The following is a 16,593-nucleotide window of genomic DNA, read 5'->3' as shown; positions in this document are numbered from 1 at the left end:
CTGGGGCTGTTTTCTTCCTTCAAAATTTTCTCCCCCTGCACCAAATCAAGGTGAGGTTTTTTGGGAGGGGATGTGAGGTTGTCAGCACATCTCCTGCTGCTTCCGAAGTTAAAATAATGTGAGTTTTTCGGTTTCAAACAGCAAATAGTTTTGTTAGAACTGGGGTTTTAACTAAGAAAGCCACAAAATAAAATATATAAAAAGAAAAAACCCAGAAAAGGGAGATAAAGAGAAATATTTTGTTTCATCCTGGACAATCCAGCTTTGACTCTGTAGCAGGGTCAGCCCAAAAAAAAATAACAAACCCTGAAAAATGCAATTTTCACTGACCAATTCCAGCTAAATTTCAGGGTCTGGTTTGCAGGATAACCAAACACTGCAGCTGCATGGCTTTCAAGCAAAATAAAAAAAGGCTCTTTTCCAAAAGCAGCATTTTTCTCCCCCAAAAAAGCACCAGCACCGTGGGAAGCTTCAGATGCCTCAGTGGGACCCTACCCAGGAACACCCCAAAATTTGGGTAGCCCCACATTTTGGGGGTTTGGGGGATATTTTAGCCCGTGATGCCACCTGCTGGCAAAGGCCCCATTTGTCCCCAAAATTGCCCAGTTGTCACCAGAAGTGTCCCCACGGCCCCCGAGGGCATTTCCAGCCCCTCAGAGCTCCATCCTGCAGGTGGAACAGGGGGCTCAAAGCACTTTAAAGCAGTTTTTAATGTGCTTTAAAGCAGTTTGAAACACTTTAAGGTGCTTTAAAGCCATTTGAAACACTTTAAAGCAAGAGGGTTTTTAAGAGAAAGGACAACTCCCCCCCTGCCCCCCAATGTTTTCCCACATGGATCCCTCCCCAAAAGAGCCCAGAGCAGCCACTGGGATTGAAAATCTGTAAATTTAATACTGATACAGGAGTGTTTTTCCTTTACACAGCAAAAATTAACCCGTGGAGGTCACTGGGATAGCAAAAAAAAAAAAGAAAAAAAAAAAAAAGCCAGGAGCCTACCAGGACTTAATAAAAATAGGGAAAATCCAAACACCAGCAGGGACTGGAGCCCTCCTTCCCCAGGGCTCCGCTGGCTTTGCTGTGACTTGATTTTTATTTCTTTTATCCTAAAAAAAAAAATTAAAAAAAGCTTTGCTCTGGGGGTTGCTGACCCTGATTCACCTCGGGCACCCCGAGGTTTCTGGGGTTATTTTTTTGCTCAGGAGCACCCAGACAGCCCAAGGCGCTTCCTGTCCCATCTCCCTGGTGCTGCCACCCCACCAGTCCTGATCTGGGTCTGGCTCAGCTCTCTGGGGAGCTGGAAGGCACTTTGGGGTCACGGAAGGGATTGGGGTGAACCCAAAACAGGGGTGCACACCAGGGATGCTGCTGCTGCTGCTGCTGCTGCCCCTGACTGGGCTCACCCCGAGCAGAGGCACCACGATACAAACATTAAAAAAATCAGAAATTTTAAAAAATTTGCTATTGGCACAAGTGGGGGTGAGCTCTACGTACCTCTAGCCGTGGGTGGGGCAGGGCTGCCCCAAATCTACCCTGATCTAGGCTGTCCCCAGGTGTCCCCCTGGTCCCTAAATCCCTGTGGGAGCCGGGGCTCGTCCCACTGCCAGCTCCTTTCTCCCGGTGACGCCGGAGGGAATCCCAGAACCTCTCCAGGCTGGGAAGTGCACGGAGACAAATCCTCCAAGGGGAGGAACGGGATGTGCTCAGGTGGGTGGGACATTTGGGATGATCCCCGTGGGGTCGGGTGGGTTTGGTGCCCCCACATCCCTCTGGGATCAGAAGTCCGAGTCGGGCTCCAGCAGCTCCGCGTCCACCAGGTTGGTCCGGGAGTGGATGGGGGCCAGCCCTGCCCGGCAGCCCTGAGTCCTGGGGGCCAGAGGGCCGGCCTGGGGGGGCCACAGGGCGCGCCCGTGGTGGCGCTGGTGGTGCCAGCCCTCGGGCTCGGCGGCGCCGCTCTCGGGGCAGAAGGGGTTGCTGATGACGTGCAGCACGTTGGCCCTGCGCCCGCGCCCGTCCCACGCGCCCCCGGGGAAGGTGGCGTCGGGCTGGACGGCTGGCAGCACGTCGGGGGCAAAGGCCACCAGGCAGGGCTGGGCGGGCAGGCGGGGCAGGCGAGGGACGGAGCTGGGGACGGCGGGGTGCCCCGGGCAGCGCTCGGGGTCCGGGGTCACCTCCTTCTTCTTCTTCCTCCGCTTCTTCTTGCGGCCGCTGCGCTTCTGCAGCTCCGGGGACACGTCGGCCTCCACCACCCACAGGTTGGCCCTCTCCTCTGGTGGCACTGGGGGACGTGGGTGGGGTGGCTGTGAGTGGCCACGTCCCACCTGTGCCCTCCACCACCCCCCCAGCAACCCCTGCCACCCACCTGATCCAACAGGGATCAATCCCAAACATTCCATCAACCTGAGTACACCCTCCCTGCACACCCCCAGCCCAGCTCATGTGCCAGACACTCCCCACGAGGTCCCCAAGGACTTGCCAGGTGTCGCCACGGGTGTCACGGAGATGTCCTGGGGCAGGATGGCCCCTCTCCTGGCCACCATCTTGGTGACATGCTGGGCCCACGCCGAGGACACGTCGGCCGATGGCTCGTTGATGTTGAACGCCAATCCGGCTGTAGGGACAGGGGGATCTGGTCAAGGGGGGCTTTGAGGACTCTGGGGGGCTGATGGGGACATCCCCTGCCCCGGGCACGCACCCACGGGGCCGTCGTGGGACACGGTGTGCATGCTGAAGGACAGCTCCTGGCCCGGGTCGCGCAGCAGCTCCTTGCGCTTGGAGAAGGCCTTGGCGATCATCTTGCTCTTCTTGATCCTCTTGGGCTGGTCGTCGCTCTGCCCCGTCAGCCTGGGGACACAGAGGGGACAGGGGGGCACAGCTGTCACAGCTGGGGGCACAGGGACCCTCCCCAGCTCCCCCTCCTGCACATGGGGACACCGGACTGGGGAATGGACTTGGGGATGGAGGTGTCCCACAAACTCCACATGGGAGAGGCCACCCCGTTCCAGAGCTGCTGTGAGCCCACAACCCATCGAGCTGAGGGACAAAGATCTGGGAATGTCCTCCACCATCCCACTGGATGGGGCAGGAAGGGCTCCAGGGAGCTGGGGTGACACCCTCGGGGTCCCACCTGCACCAGGTGCGCTTCCAGATGAGCAGGGTGGCCTTGGTCCAGACCCAGGTGCTCATGGAGACGCCGGTGCCGAACATGGCGAAGAGGTTGATCTTCTCCACCAGCAGGCTCGGCCGGTTCTTGATCTCGCAGTCGGGGATGGGCTTGTTGGTCTGCGTGGCGATGGTCACGTTGGCCTCACACCTGTGGGGACACACGGGGACAGTGGCCATAAGGAGCAGGGACAGCCCACAGCGCCCACAGCCCTGCAGGGTGATGTGGTGGCACCGCTCATGGGGGACGTGGGGCTGTCCACGCTGTGGTGCCACCGTGTCCCAGTCACCCTGTCCCTGTCCCACTCACAGGACGTATTCCCGGAAGCTGCGCTCCCACTCAGCCTGGTTGAAGAAGTCATAGAAGTGGCAGCCAAAGGTGATGAAGACAAAGCCAAAGGCCAAGAAGCCAAAAATGCCTGGAAGAGAAAGGGATGAACTCCAGCCAAACTCCAGTGGCACTGAGACAAAGACACTGCACTGGGGCTGTGCCACCACAACCACCACAGCTTTGTCCCCCGCTGCTGCCACCCCAGGAAGGGGCTGTGTGCCTTCAAGGGACAAAATGTCCCCGTTGCCACCCGGATTCCCTGGGGAAGTGTGGGTGCAGCCCTCACCCAGGCGCAGCATGGTCTCGTTGATCTTGCTGGCCGCCTTCTCGCTCAGCAGCCCGGGGTGGTTGCTCTTGATGGAGAAGAGTGTCATGACCCCTGTGGGGAGGACAAGGGGGTCAGGGTGTGGGGACACCCACGGTGACCCTGTCCCCTCCCAGAGCAGAGGCACACCTACCCCGGATGAGGAAATAGCCCCCCACGATGAGCACGAGCCCGATGGGGGCCAGCACGAAGCCGGCTCGGTAGCGGTAGTTCTTGTAGCCCACGAAGCAGATGCCACTGACAGAGTCACCGTCCACCTGGCAGGGACAGGGACAGGGACAGGAGGGTCAGCTGGCTGCGGTGTCACCCTGAGACACCATCCCCTGATGGTGCTCACCCCGTTACCTGCGCCACGGCCAGGATGGCCACGGTGAGCACGAAGGGGATGGACCAGGTGATGAGGTGGAAGTAGGAGGTCTTGCCCAGCAGCGGCTGGTAGGTGGTGCCCAGGGCCTTGAAGGACGTGTGCCAGGCGTAGGTGAGCATGACAAACCAGATGACACCCGACATCAGTGAGTAGTACACGATGACAAAGATGATGACGCAGGACAGTGTCTCGTTGGAGCTGCGGAGAGGTGAGGCAAGAATGTCACCCACCCCTGTGAGGGGACACGCAGGAGTACGGGGGTCTCACCCTCTGTGCTCCCAGGAGGCCAGCGAACCCCGAGAGCCCTCCTTGGTGTTGGGGACAGCTCTGGGGACAGAGGTGACGCTTACGTGGGCTCGCCCAGCCGCATGGTGCCATCGGCCCGGCACACGATCTCGTCGCGGGCACCGTCCATGAACTGTGCCAGCCAACCAATGCTGCCCACGAAAAAGCAGGCGTTGACGTAGAACAGGATGACGGCGGGGTAGCGATTGGAGTTCCTCCAGTCAGCGACAAACGTGGCCTGGAGGGGTGGAGAAAGCGACAAGTTGGTGCCCATCCTGTTTGGGGACAGCTCGGTGCCCATCCTGTTTTGGGGACAGCTGCCCAAAAGGAGCCTGGCTCTCACCAGGGTGAAGAAGGTGCAGAAGATGGTGACGGAGCTGAAGGCGGCGATGTAGACGTGCATCTCGCGGTGCTCCTTCTCGGTGAACAGCGGGTTCTGGCACTGGATGCCGCAGCCCTCCACGTCCTCGTACCAGCTCTTGGGGTTGTCCGTCCTCACCAGCGGCGCCTCGCACTGCCCCGAGCTGTTGAACTTGATGTTCTGCACCTCGTTCTGCCACAGGGGAAACCAGGCCGTGAGCAGGAGGAGATAACCCCATGGCCAAGATGGACATGATGCCCTGTGGAGGGCAGGGGACAGCTGGGTTCCATAGAATCACCAGGGAATCCTGGAATGGTTGGGTGGCAAGGGACCTCAGAGCCCCTCCAGTGCCCCCCCTGCCATGGCAGGGACAGCTCCCACTGTCCCAGGCTGCTCCAGCCCCAGTGTCCAGCCTGGCCCTGGGCATTGCAGGGATCAGGGGCAGCCCCAGCTGCTCTGGCAATGCCAGCCCAGGCAGGAATTCCTCATTGCCAAGATGCCACCCATGGCTGCCCTCTGGCAGTGGGAGCCATTCCCTGTGTGCTGTCCCTGCAGGCCTTGTCCCCAGTCCCTCTGCAGCTCTGCTGGAGCCCCCTGGAATGTGCTGGGAGCTCTCTCTGGACCCTTCCCTTCTCCAGGCTGAGACACCAGCCCTCCTCTCCTGCAGAGAGTGCCTTTCCCCCCATTCCCCGTGCCCGTGCCGTACCGGGCAGCCCTCGGGGAATCGGTCCGTGGTGCACTTGAGGAAGTCGGGCCAGCCACGCTCACGCTCCACGATGGTGCAGGGTGCCCGCGTGGCCTGGCACAGGGTCTGGCTGGGCAGCTCCACCTGCCCATCCTCACACTTGGGCATGTACACAGCGCACAGCAGGGGCTGGATGACGTCCCAGCAGCGCGGGGCATTGCGCAGGCCTGCGGGGAGGGGACAGCACCATCACCACCCCCGGCACGGCCACCTCCTGCCGTCCCCACAGCACCCACACAGCGCTGGGACCCCTCTGTGGGACCCTCCAGCTGTCCCCACAGCACCCACACTGCACCAGGACCCCTCTGCGGGGCTCTCCTGCTGTCCCCACAGCACCAGGACCCCTCTGTGGGACCCTCCAGCTGTCCCCACGGCACCCACACTGCACCAGGACCCCTCTGTGGGGCTCTCCTGCTGCCCCCACAGCACCAGGACCCCTCTGTGGGGCTCTCCTGCTGTCCCCACAGCACCCACACAACACTGGGACCCCTCTGTGGGTCCTCTGGGGCACCGTGCCCATCACCAGGGCTGCCCCTCCACACTGTGCTCACCCCCAGCCCCTGATAAACCATTTTCTACACTGCACCCATCCCCAGCCTCCTGCTGTACCCATCTCTAAGGCCATTCCATCCTGTCCCCCCTGTACACCACACCCTCCCTGTACCCCAGTCTCCTGCTCCCCTCCACATTACACGATCTCCACTCCTGTGCTGTACAGTTTCTGTGCTGTGCCCATCCCCAGACATCCACTGCACCTTGTTCTGCTCCTATATATATATTGCTATATATATATATACTATACTGCTCCCCTCCATGCTGCTCCTATCTCCAATCCCTTTTTAATTAGTTTTCTATACTGTACCCATCTCCAGTCCCTTTTCAATCAGTTTTCTATACTGTACCCATCTCCAGTCCCTTTTCAATCAGTTTTCCACACCGTACCCAACCTACTGCTCCTCTGTATACTGTACCCATCCCCTGTACCCACTGTGGAGTTTTCTATGCTGCACCCACCCCTGGGCCTGTGCTATCCCATATCCACCCCCAGTACCCCAATCTACAGCTGCTCTCTGTACTGTGCCCATCTACAATGTTTTGAAACAGTTTTCTGTACTGCGCCCATCCCCAGCCTCCCTCTATAAAGTTTTGTATACTGTACCCATGCCCAGGCCCCTGCTAGGCACTTTTCTATACTGTACCCATCCTCAAACCCCCTCTATGAAGTTTTCTATACTCTACCCATCTCCAGCCCCCCTCTATGAAGTTTTCTATACTCTACCCATCTCCAGCCCCCCTCTATGAAGTTTTCTATACTCTACCCATCTCCAGCCCCCCTCTATGAAGTTTTCTGTACTGTACCCATTCCCAAACTCCTTCTATAAAGCTTTTTATACTGTACCCATCCCCAAACCTCCTCTACAAAGTTTTCCATACTTTACCCATCCCCAGCCCCTCTCTATAAAGTTTTCTATACTCTATCCATCCCCAGCCCCCTGCTAGGCACTTTTCTATACCGTACCCATCCACAGCTCCACTCTATTAAGTTTTCTACACTTTTCCCATCCCCAAACCCCCTCTACAAAGTTTTCTGTACTTTACCCATCCCCAGCCCCCCCACAATAGACGCAAACCCCCCCATCCAAGCTCTCCCCGCCTTCCCAGCTCCCCATCCCCCTCCAGCCCCACGCCGGGCCTCTCCCGCACTCTCCCCGCTCCCGGCGCCGTCCCGTCCGTACCGGACCAGAGCAGCAGCTTCCCGTGCGCCTCCTCCTGCGAGGCGGAGTCGGTGGCCAGCAGCGTGGAGGTGGCGGCGTAGGGCAGCGCGGAGCCCAGGCAGGCGCCGAAGCGGAGCCGCTCGCAGGGCGCGGGGCGGCGGCAGCGCGGGGGCCCGGCCGAGGCGTTGGGGGCGGCGGGGCAGCGCCCGCCCAGGGCCAGCGCCAGGGCCAGCGCCAGCGCCCAGCGCTGCCCGCCGCGGCCCGGCCACATCGCGGCGGCGCTCGGCGGGCTTAGGGCGGCTCGCAGCGGGGCGAGGGGCCCGCCATGGCCCCGCCGCCTTTGTTGGGCTCGCCGGGAGCGAGCGGAGCGGCCCCGCTGCTGCTGCTGCTCCTCCTCCTCCGCCGCCGCCGCCGCCCGCGGCCCGGCCCGGCCCGCGCCCCCCGCCGGGGCGGGCTGAGGGAGGGACCGCGGGGGAAGCGCTGCGGAGGGTAAGAGACGCGATTTGTGAGGGGAAAAGTCGCTGGAAAGTGAGGGAAAAGGCTTTTTTCTGGGGGAGGAAAGAGTCCCCTTCTGTGAGGAAAAAGTTCCTCTCGTGAGGAAGGAGTCACTTTTGGTGAGGAAAAGTTTCGTTTTTCTGAGGAAAAGTTCCCCTTTCTGAGAGAAAGCTCCTTTTTGTGAGGAAAAGTTCGTTTTCATGAGGGAAAAGTCGCTAAAAAGTGAGGGAAAATGCTTTTTTTTGGAAGGAAAGAGTCTCCTTTTGTGAGGGAAAAGTTTCCTTTTCTGAGGAAAAGTTCCCTTTTCTGAGGGAAAGCTCCTTTTTGTGAGGAAAAGTTTCTTTCTATGAGGAAAAAGTTGCTAAAAAGTGAGGTGAAGTGATTTTTTGGGGGGAGGAAAGAGTTTCTTGTGAGGAAAAAGTTCCTCTCGTGGCAAAAGAGTCACTTTGTTCCGGAAAAGTTCCTTTTTATGAGGAAAAAGTCGCTAAAAAGTGAGGGAAAATGCTTTTTTTGGAAGGAGTGTCCTTTTGTGAGGATAAAGTTCCTCTCGTGACGAAAGAGTCACTTTTGGTTAGGAAAAGTTCCTTTTTGTGAGGAAAAGTTCCTTTTTGTGAGTAAAAAGTCACTAAAAAGTGAGGGGAAAAGTCGCTAAAAAGTGAGGGAAAAGTTTTTTTGGGAGGAAAAACTCCTCCTCACAAAAGGCCTTTGTGAGGAAAAAGTTCCTTTAGTGAGGAAAAAGTGGCTTTTTGTGAGAAAAAGTCTCATTTTATGGGGAAAATATTCCTTTTTCTGAGGGGAAAAGTTCCTTTTTGCACAGAAAAATTCCTGCGTGAGGAAAAAAGTCACTTTTTGTGAGGGAAATATCCCTTTTGGGAGGAAAAAGTCACTTTTGGCAGGAAAAAGTTCCCTTTTCATGAGAAAAAAATTCACTTGTGAGGAAAATGTCACATATAGTGAGGGAAAAGTTCCTGGTTTTGAAGAAAAAGTCCCTTTTTGTGAGGAAAGTCACTATTTGTGAGGGGAAAGTTGACATTTATGACAAAAAGGTCCAATTTTCAAAGGAAAAAGTCACTTTTGTGACAAAACCATCACTTTATATGAGGAAAATATCAATTTTGTGAGGGGAAAGTTCCTTCTTGTGAGGAAAAGATCCCTTTTTTTGCTGTGAAATAAAATGTCCTTCTGGTGAAAAGGCCTCTGTGAGTGAAAAGTTACTTTTTGGAGGTGACAAGTTGCCTTTGGGGGAAAAGAAGCCACTTTTGAGAGAACAAAAGTTACTTTTTTAAGGGAAAAGTTACTTTTTAGGGAGCAAAAGGTACTTTTTCTGGGGGGAAAAGGTACATCTTTTTTGGGGGTACTCTTTTTGGGAAAAAATATAAATTTTAGGGGAGAAAAGGCAATTTTGGGGGAGAACTTGAATTTGTGGAGGAAAGTTCCTTTTTTAGGGGTAAGTTACTTTTTTGGGGGGAGAAAATCAGTTTGGGGGGGCACAAAAGAAAAGTTGTTTTTGGGGACAAGTCCCTTTTGGGGGAAGAAAAGTTGATTTTGGGGAGAAAAGACCGGGATTTTGAGGGGGAAAAGTATTTTGGAGAGCAGCTACTTTTTAGAGTAAACTTGCATTTTTGGGCAAGAAGTAGCTCTTCAGAGGGGGAAGTTTTGGGGAAAAAAGGTGAGTTTTGGAGGGGGGAAAATGGAAAAATCACTTTTTTTGCTGGGAGGTGCCCTTGCTCGGAGAAGCAGTCGCTTTTGGGGGAAGAAATCCCATTTCGGCGGAGGGATGAGGCGGGTTTTGAGGAGGAAAAAAGCCAAAAAAAGGGTTTTTTTATGGGAGAGAAACGTCCCGGCCGCACACAAAGAGCCGGGCGCTGGGCCGCATCCCGGCTCCCTCCGCGGGAGGGACCACCCAGCCCGAGCCGAAGGGAACATTAAAAGAAAAAAAAAAAAAAAAAAAAAAACCAAAACTAAAAACCCAACCCCAAAAACTCCACCCACGGTTTGCGACAGCTCCGAGGGGCCGGGCCAGGCCCTTCAGCCGCGTTCCCTCCTCGTTTTGGGGTCTCACAGCCGCACAGGGCCTGGCGCGGCCTCTGTGTCCCCAGAGGCACCGCCGTGTCCCCTGCGGCCTCTGCAGCCCGGCACAGCCCGCCGCGTACGGCCTCCTGTCTTTATTGTCCGGGAAAGGCAAGGAACGGGCACAGCCCGGCACCCCTCGGTCCCCTCAGCTGTCCCCGCGGCCAGCGACACCGAGACGGACACCCGGACACGGGGGGGGGACATCCCCGGCCCCGCAGCCCGGCCTGGGTGAAGGCAGCTCGGTGCACGGACACACAGACAGACCGACAGACAGACAGACGTCCTTCTCCAGCACTCGCAGGGAGGGGAAGCACATCCCAGTGCGAAGCTTTGTGCGCCAGCAGGACAGACGGACAGGCAGCGATTCCCCGGCTTCAGCTGCTTCAGCTCAGCACCTCCAGGCCGAGCCCAGCACCGGCTGCCAAAGGCACGGAGTCTCCTGTGCAGCCACCGCAGATCTACATTCCCTGTGGTCCAGCGGAGCCCCTCGGGCTCGGGAATGGCCCCGGAGCGCCGCCGTGCCGCGGGGAGGGTGCGGGCTCAGGACCAGGGGTCTGCCCGGTGCTGCTGGTTGTAGAGCTGCAGCTTGATCTGGTCGCGGATCTGGTTGATGAGGAGCCGCGCCAGGACGATGCCCACCAGCTGGAGGGGAGAGGGACGGGGGAGGGAAACGAGAGAGGAAGGGAGTGGGAAAGGGAGAGGGATGGGGAGAGGAAAGGGGGATAGATCAGGAGAGGGAGGGGAGAGAAGGAAGGGGACATGGAGGAGAGGGAAAGGGGGAGTGAGATAAAGGGAAGGCAAAGGGGAAGGAGAAGGGAAGAGGAAGAGGAAGGGGAACAGGGAAGGAAATAAGAGAGGAAGGGGAAAGGGAAGAGGAAGAGGCGAGAGAAAGGGAGAGGGAGGGAAGGGGAAGAGGGAAGTGGGAGAGGAAGAGGAAGGAGAGAAAAGCGAGGGAAGAGAAAGAGCAAGAGGGATGGGGGAGAGGGAGGAAAAGGAAGGGCAGAGGGAGATTCTGAGCGACACCAGGCAATGTCACCCCATGCCCCCTGTGCCGGACATTTGTGTCACTCCCCCACCCCAAATCCCATCCCAACTCCCCCATCTCACAACCAGCCCTCATTAAGGCAGCTCCCCAAAAAAGCCCCACAAAGCAGAGCTCTGGGGTGGCCCCTTGTCCCCCACAGTGGCCCAGCCCCATACCTGGGGCAGGGCCAGCCCCAGGGCGACGCCCCCCAGCAGGAAGAGGTTGCTGTGGGTCCAGTTGACCAGCTTGTCGATGCAGCCGTTGGTGTGGATGAAGGCACTGGCCTCCAGGTAGCTCCTGGCCTGCATCCCGTGGCCACACATGGTGTTGATGACAGCCTGGGACAGGGGACAGAGCACGGAGGGGCTGGGGACAGAACACACTGGGCTCCCTGCTCTTGGGGGGCAGCTGTGCAGTGACCGGGAGCTCTGGCCCCTGCCTTGGTGGGGTGTCCCTTCGTTGGTGTCCCCACGCTGTCCCTCCAGAGCCACCTGGCCCCAAAGAGCCAATTCCAGCTCTGGAGAGGGAGAATTCTCCCCCACTTCACCACAGCATTTCCACACAGGAGTCCCCAAACCCAGCGGTTGGGATGGGGAACCCAAACCCAGAGGGTGGGATGGGGAACCCAAACCCAGCGGTTGGGATGGGGAACCCAAACCCAGAGTGTGGGATGGGGAACCCAAACCCAGAGTGTGGGATGGGGAACCCAAACCCAGAGGGTGGGATGGGGGAACCCAAAACCAGAGTGTGGGATGGGGAACCCAAACCCAGAGTGTGGGATGGGGAACCCAAACCCAGAGGGTAGGATGGGGAACCCAAACCCAGAGTGTGGGATGGGGAACCCAAACCCAGAGGGTGGGATGGGGAACCCAAACCCAGAGTGTGGGATGGGGAACCCAAACCCAGAGGGTGGGATGGGGAACCCAAACCCAGAGGGTGGGATGGGGAACCCAAACCCAGAGTGTGGGATGGGGGAACCCAAACCCAGAGGATGGGATGGGGAACCCAGACCCAGAGGGTGGGATGGGGAACCCAAACCCAGAGTGTGGGATGGGGGAACCCAAACCCAACAGTTGGGATGGGGGAACCCAAACCCAGAGGGTGGGATGGGGGAACCCAAACCCAGAGGGTGGGATGGGGGAACCCAAACCCAGAGGGTGGGATGGGGGAACCCAAACCCAGAGGGTGGGATGGGGAACCCAAACCTAGAGTGTGGGATGGGGAACCCAAACCCAGAGGGTGGGATGGGGGAACCCAAACCCAGAGGGTGGGATGGGGGAACCCAAACCCAGAGGGTGGGATGGGGGAACCCAAACCCAGAGGGTGGGATGGGGAACCCAAACCCAGAGGGTGGGATGGGGGAACCCAAACCCAGAGGGTGGGATGAGGGAACCCAAACCCAACGGTTGGGATGGGGGAACCCAAACCCAGAGTGTGGGATGGGGGAACCCAAACCCAGAGGGTGGGATGAGGGAACCCAAACCCAACGGTTGGGATGGCGGAACCCAAACCCGGAGGGTGGGATGGGGGACCCAAACCCAGAGGGTGGGATGGGGAACCCAAACCCAGAGGGTGGCTCCAGGCCCAGCCCAGTCCCTGGGGCAGGGAGGACAGGCACGGGCAGGGTCCCCTCCCCAGGGCAGGGAGGACAGGCACGGGCAGGGCCCCCTGAGGCCACCCCAGCACAGACCTGGTCAGCATCGTGCAGGCAGCAGGAGAAGGGCACGGAGCAGCGCTCACGGCTGGGGTTGGTGGCCGTGCAGTTGAAGTACATGTTCTGGGACCAGTCCTTGTAGGAGACACCCCCGCAGCAGCTGAACTGCGGGCAGGACACGGGGCTCAGCGGGGAGGGGACCCCAGCCCAGGCAGGGGGACAGGACACTCAGGGCTCTTTGTGCCCCCAGCCCTCCCCAACCTGCCCCTGACAGGCAGGACACCGCTGTGAACATCTTGGAAGAGCCATCCAACGTCCCCAGCCTGTGCTACCCCACAGATTAAAGCCTGACATGGAAATGGGGACATCCCGACCCTGCAGGCCCCCCTGTCACCTCCTTCTGCCCGAAATCGATGAGGTTCTGCAGGTCCAGGTCGTCCCGGTAATGCACGATGGCCCCGTTGATGATCTCGCTGACCTTCTCGCGGGCCTGGGGGACAAACAGAGGGACAGCAGCGAGGCTGTCACCCAGCAGGACAGGACTGGGGCCACCCAGCACCCCCAGTGCCCTCCCTTATCAGTACCTTATCAGAGAACACAAAGCCCAGCGCGCCGGCCGCCAGCTGCAGGAGGAAGATGATGGTCAGGCAGACAGAGAACTGCGGGAAGAGGAAGGTGACGGTGAGGGGAAGAGGAAGGTGACGGTGAGGGGAGCGCTGAGATGCCACAGGGTCCCCAGCAGGATCCCCAGCCCTGGCAGGACTCACCACCTGCAGCAGGCAGATGTTCTCCCGCAGGGAGCCCACGCAGCCGCAGAAGGTGATGAGGAAGGTGAGGACGCCCACCACGATGAGGAGGATGGCAGGGTCCACTGCCAGGCACGCCATGGCCGCCTCTGTCACCACGAACGAGCTGTCACCACACTGCCGGCACCCCCAGGACCCCACGTGCCACCCCAGCCGTGCGGGTGGCTCGGAACCAGCTGGGAACCCCCGAGCTCACCTGCGTGCTTCAGCAGCCGGGCGTACACCCCCACGGCCACCATCACCATGGAGATCATCTGCAGAGGGACACGGGGACCCCTCAGCTGTCACCACCCCTGTGCCACACCCACGGCCCCACCTGCAGCCCCCCAAAGCCAGGGATGCACCCGAGCTGCAGCCGCTGTGCCTCAGTTTCCCCTCGTCACAGGGTGTCCACCGTGTCCCCTCCCACTGGGAGGTCACCTCTGTCCCCACCTCCCGGGAGGTCACTCGCCAGCCAGTGCTGTTCCTCTACGGGTGGCTGGACACAGCAATGTGGTTTATGGGAAGTGAGGAACTTCCTCAAAAATATGATTGCAAACACGGAAATAACCCGCCAAAAAACCCTGCAAAAAGCCCCCACAAAAGCCCCAAACATAAAGAAAAAAAACCCCCAAACATAAATAAAACCCCAAACCTCCCAAGCAGTACAAAAATCTCCAAAACGTTTCAAAAAAAGTTCCTGAAACATAAAATAATACTCAAAATATAAAACTTTACGAAAACATAAAAATCCCTCAAAACATTAAAAAAAATCATTAAAAAGGCCCCTAAACATGGAAAACTGTGGCTTCCCTGCAGGAGATTTCCCTGGGGAGGGCTGGGGACAAGAGGGATCCCGGTGGGATCCTGGGGATGGAGGTGGGCTGGGGGAATGCAGGGTCCCAGAATAGGTCCCGGGCTGGAGAGAGGGCCGGGGGTCCCTGGGGATGGGGGATCCCAAAAAGGTTCAGGGATGGAGACATTCCAAGGGCTGGGGGTCCCAGTGGGATCTCAGGGATGGGGGAGTCCTAATAGGGTTCAGGGATGGAGATATTCCCAAGGGCTGGGGATCCCGAAGATGGGGGGTCCCAAAAGGGTTCGGGGATGGAGACATTGCCAAGGGCTGGGGGTCCCGGTGGGATCTCAGGGATGGGGAGTCGCAATAGGGATCAGGGATGGAGCCGTTCCCAAGGGATGAGGGGTCCCGGGGATGGCGGTGTCCCAGGGATGGGGCCAGCCCCCGGGTCCGGACGTCCTTCGGGAGCGCGGTGTCCCGGTGTCCCCGCACTCACCCAGAAGAGCAGGTTGAAGAAGAACAGCACGTACTTGGCCACCGGGCTCACGAAGGAGAAATCGTCCCCGAGGGGCCCGGCGGGGAGCGCCGCCCGCTTCGCCATGGCCGAGCGGGGCCGAACCGAGCCGAACGGAGCCGAGCGGAGCCGAACCGGACCAGTCCCCGCTTCGCCCCGCGGCGAGCGCCACCGAGCCCCGCCCCCGGTCCCGTTCCCCTTCCCGCCCGCTCATTGGCTGGATCTCCTTTATTCTGCCTTCCCATTGGATAAACACCCCGTCACTCAGCCCCGCGGGCCCCGCCCCGCCCTGCAGCACCTGTCCGTGGTTTAAAGGGCGGAGTCGTGGGCGGGGCCATGGGCGGGGCCAGTCCTGCCCCGCCGCCAACAGCGCCGCCCAGCGGCCGCGAGGGAACGAGCGCGCTTGGGGACATCCCGGGACCCCACAGCCTGTCCCCAAACAGGGACACCCCATGACCCCACAGACACCCCTAAATGGGGACCCCGAGACCCCACAGCCTGTCCCTAAATGGGGACACCCTGAGACCCCACAGCCTGTCCCTAAATGGGGACACCTCGTGACCCCCATAGCCTGTGCCCAAATGGGAACACCCCTGTGACCCCATAGCCTGTGCCCAAATGGGAACACCCCTGTGACCCCATAGCCACCCCTAAATGGGGACATCCCGGGACCCCACAGCCTCTCCCTAAATGGGGACACCCCATGACCCCACAACCTGTCCCTAAATGGGGACACCCTGTGACCCCACACTCCAACCCTAAGAGGGTCCCCCCATACCCAACATTCCCCCCCCCCCCCCCGACAAGCCCCCCTGATGGGTGGAAGGAGGGGTCACCCCCACTCTGGAGCAATGCTCTTTATTTGGGGTCTCCGGGTTTGCCCCCCCCCCCCTCAACCATGGGACCCCGGGGTTTGGGTGTCACCTGGAGGGTCCCCTGAGCTGTCCCCTGCCCATCCCCGGGGGTCTGAGCAGAGCCCCCCACCCCAAACCATCGTGCAACTCCCCCAAACCCATCCTGCACCCCCACCCAAGAGCATCGCCCCCCCCCCGTCCCCCCCATTGAGGCAGGCGGGGCCATGTCCTGCCCTGGTGTCACACGAGGACCTGTCCAGCTGGGGTGGCCTCAGGCGTTGGCACTCTTGATGTCACCCAAGGCCACCTCTCCTTCTTCCCCTGCAGCCACGGCTGCGGGCTCCTGGGCTGGGCCCCGCACTGAGGGGACAGACAGTGGGGACACGGGACAAGCCTGGCCCCACACAGCACTGTCCCCATCCCTGTCCCTGTCCCCATCCTTGTCCCGTCACCATCTGCACCCTTGTCCTCATCCCTGCCCTCTCTTCAACCCTGCCATCATCCCCATCCCATTCCCTCCTCATCCTCATCTCATCCCAGAGATCCCACCCCATCCCATGGATCCCATCCCATCCCATCCCGTCCCGTCCCGTCCCGTCCCATCCCATCCCACCCCATCCCACCCCATCCCATCCCATCCCATGGATCCCATCCCATGGATCCCATCCCACCCCATCCCATCCCATCCCATCCCATCCCATCCCATCCCATCCCACCCCATCCCATCCCATCCCATCCCATCCCCACACGGGAGCTGGAAATCCCCTCCCCACACGGAATCCCATCGCCAGTGGACATGGGGGTCTCCAGCTGCCCCCATCCCACAACACCCCCCTTTGTGCCCCCAGCATCCCCAAACACCCCCTGTGCCCCCCAGCACCCCCTTTGTGCCCCCCAAACACCTCCCTCTGCCCCCAGCACCCCCTTTGTGCCCCCCAAACACCCCCTCTGCCCCCAGCACCCCCTTTGTGCCCCCCAAACACCTCCCTCTGCCCCCCACACCCACCTGGGCGCCCCCAGCAGTGGCCCTGGCAGCGGGCACACACCAGCACCCCGATGGCCACCGCGGTGAAGGCGGCCGTGAGGACACAGATCACCATGAACATGTCC

The 16,593-nt window shown here is 59.4% G+C and overlaps 2 protein-coding genes across 3 annotated transcripts; both read right to left on the bottom strand.

The window, feature by feature from the left end:
- Positions 1-866: 866 nt before the first annotated feature.
- On the bottom strand, positions 867-7,559 carry SMO (smoothened, frizzled class receptor). Its single transcript, XM_058022791.1, has 12 exons — positions 7,310-7,559; positions 5,535-5,740; positions 4,811-5,020; positions 4,533-4,705; positions 4,161-4,380; positions 3,949-4,072; positions 3,777-3,869; positions 3,470-3,578; positions 3,125-3,310; positions 2,693-2,841; positions 2,474-2,608; positions 867-2,275 (listed from the first exon to the last, which is right to left on the bottom strand). The coding sequence occupies exons 1-12, from the start codon at positions 7,557-7,559 to the stop codon at positions 1,773-1,775; spliced, it is 2,358 nt and encodes a 785-aa protein (XP_057878774.1). The 3' UTR covers positions 867-1,772.
- Positions 7,560-9,659: 2,100 nt separating this feature from the next.
- TSPAN33 (tetraspanin 33) lies at positions 9,660-14,755 on the bottom strand. 2 transcript variants are annotated; one of them, XM_058022961.1, is made up of 8 exons: positions 14,612-14,755; positions 13,537-13,594; positions 13,302-13,429; positions 13,119-13,193; positions 12,929-13,024; positions 12,571-12,699; positions 11,057-11,218; positions 9,660-10,498 (listed from the first exon to the last, which is right to left on the bottom strand). In XM_058022961.1, exons 1-8 carry the CDS (start codon positions 14,714-14,716, stop codon positions 10,397-10,399), a joined length of 855 nt encoding a protein of 284 aa, XP_057878944.1. In that variant the 5' UTR covers positions 14,717-14,755; the 3' UTR covers positions 9,660-10,396. The 2 variants fall into 2 exon arrangements, with proteins under 2 accessions (XP_057878944.1, XP_057878945.1); XM_058022962.1 differs by having other exon boundaries at positions 14,646-14,700.
- Between the last annotated feature and the right edge of the window lie 1,838 nt (positions 14,756-16,593).

This window comes from Melospiza georgiana, chromosome 4, assembly GCF_028018845.1.
Source record: "Melospiza georgiana isolate bMelGeo1 chromosome 4, bMelGeo1.pri, whole genome shotgun sequence".
Lineage (NCBI taxonomy): Eukaryota > Metazoa > Chordata > Aves > Passeriformes > Passerellidae > Melospiza > Melospiza georgiana.
This window is presented reverse-complemented; position numbering and strand designations above follow the sequence as displayed.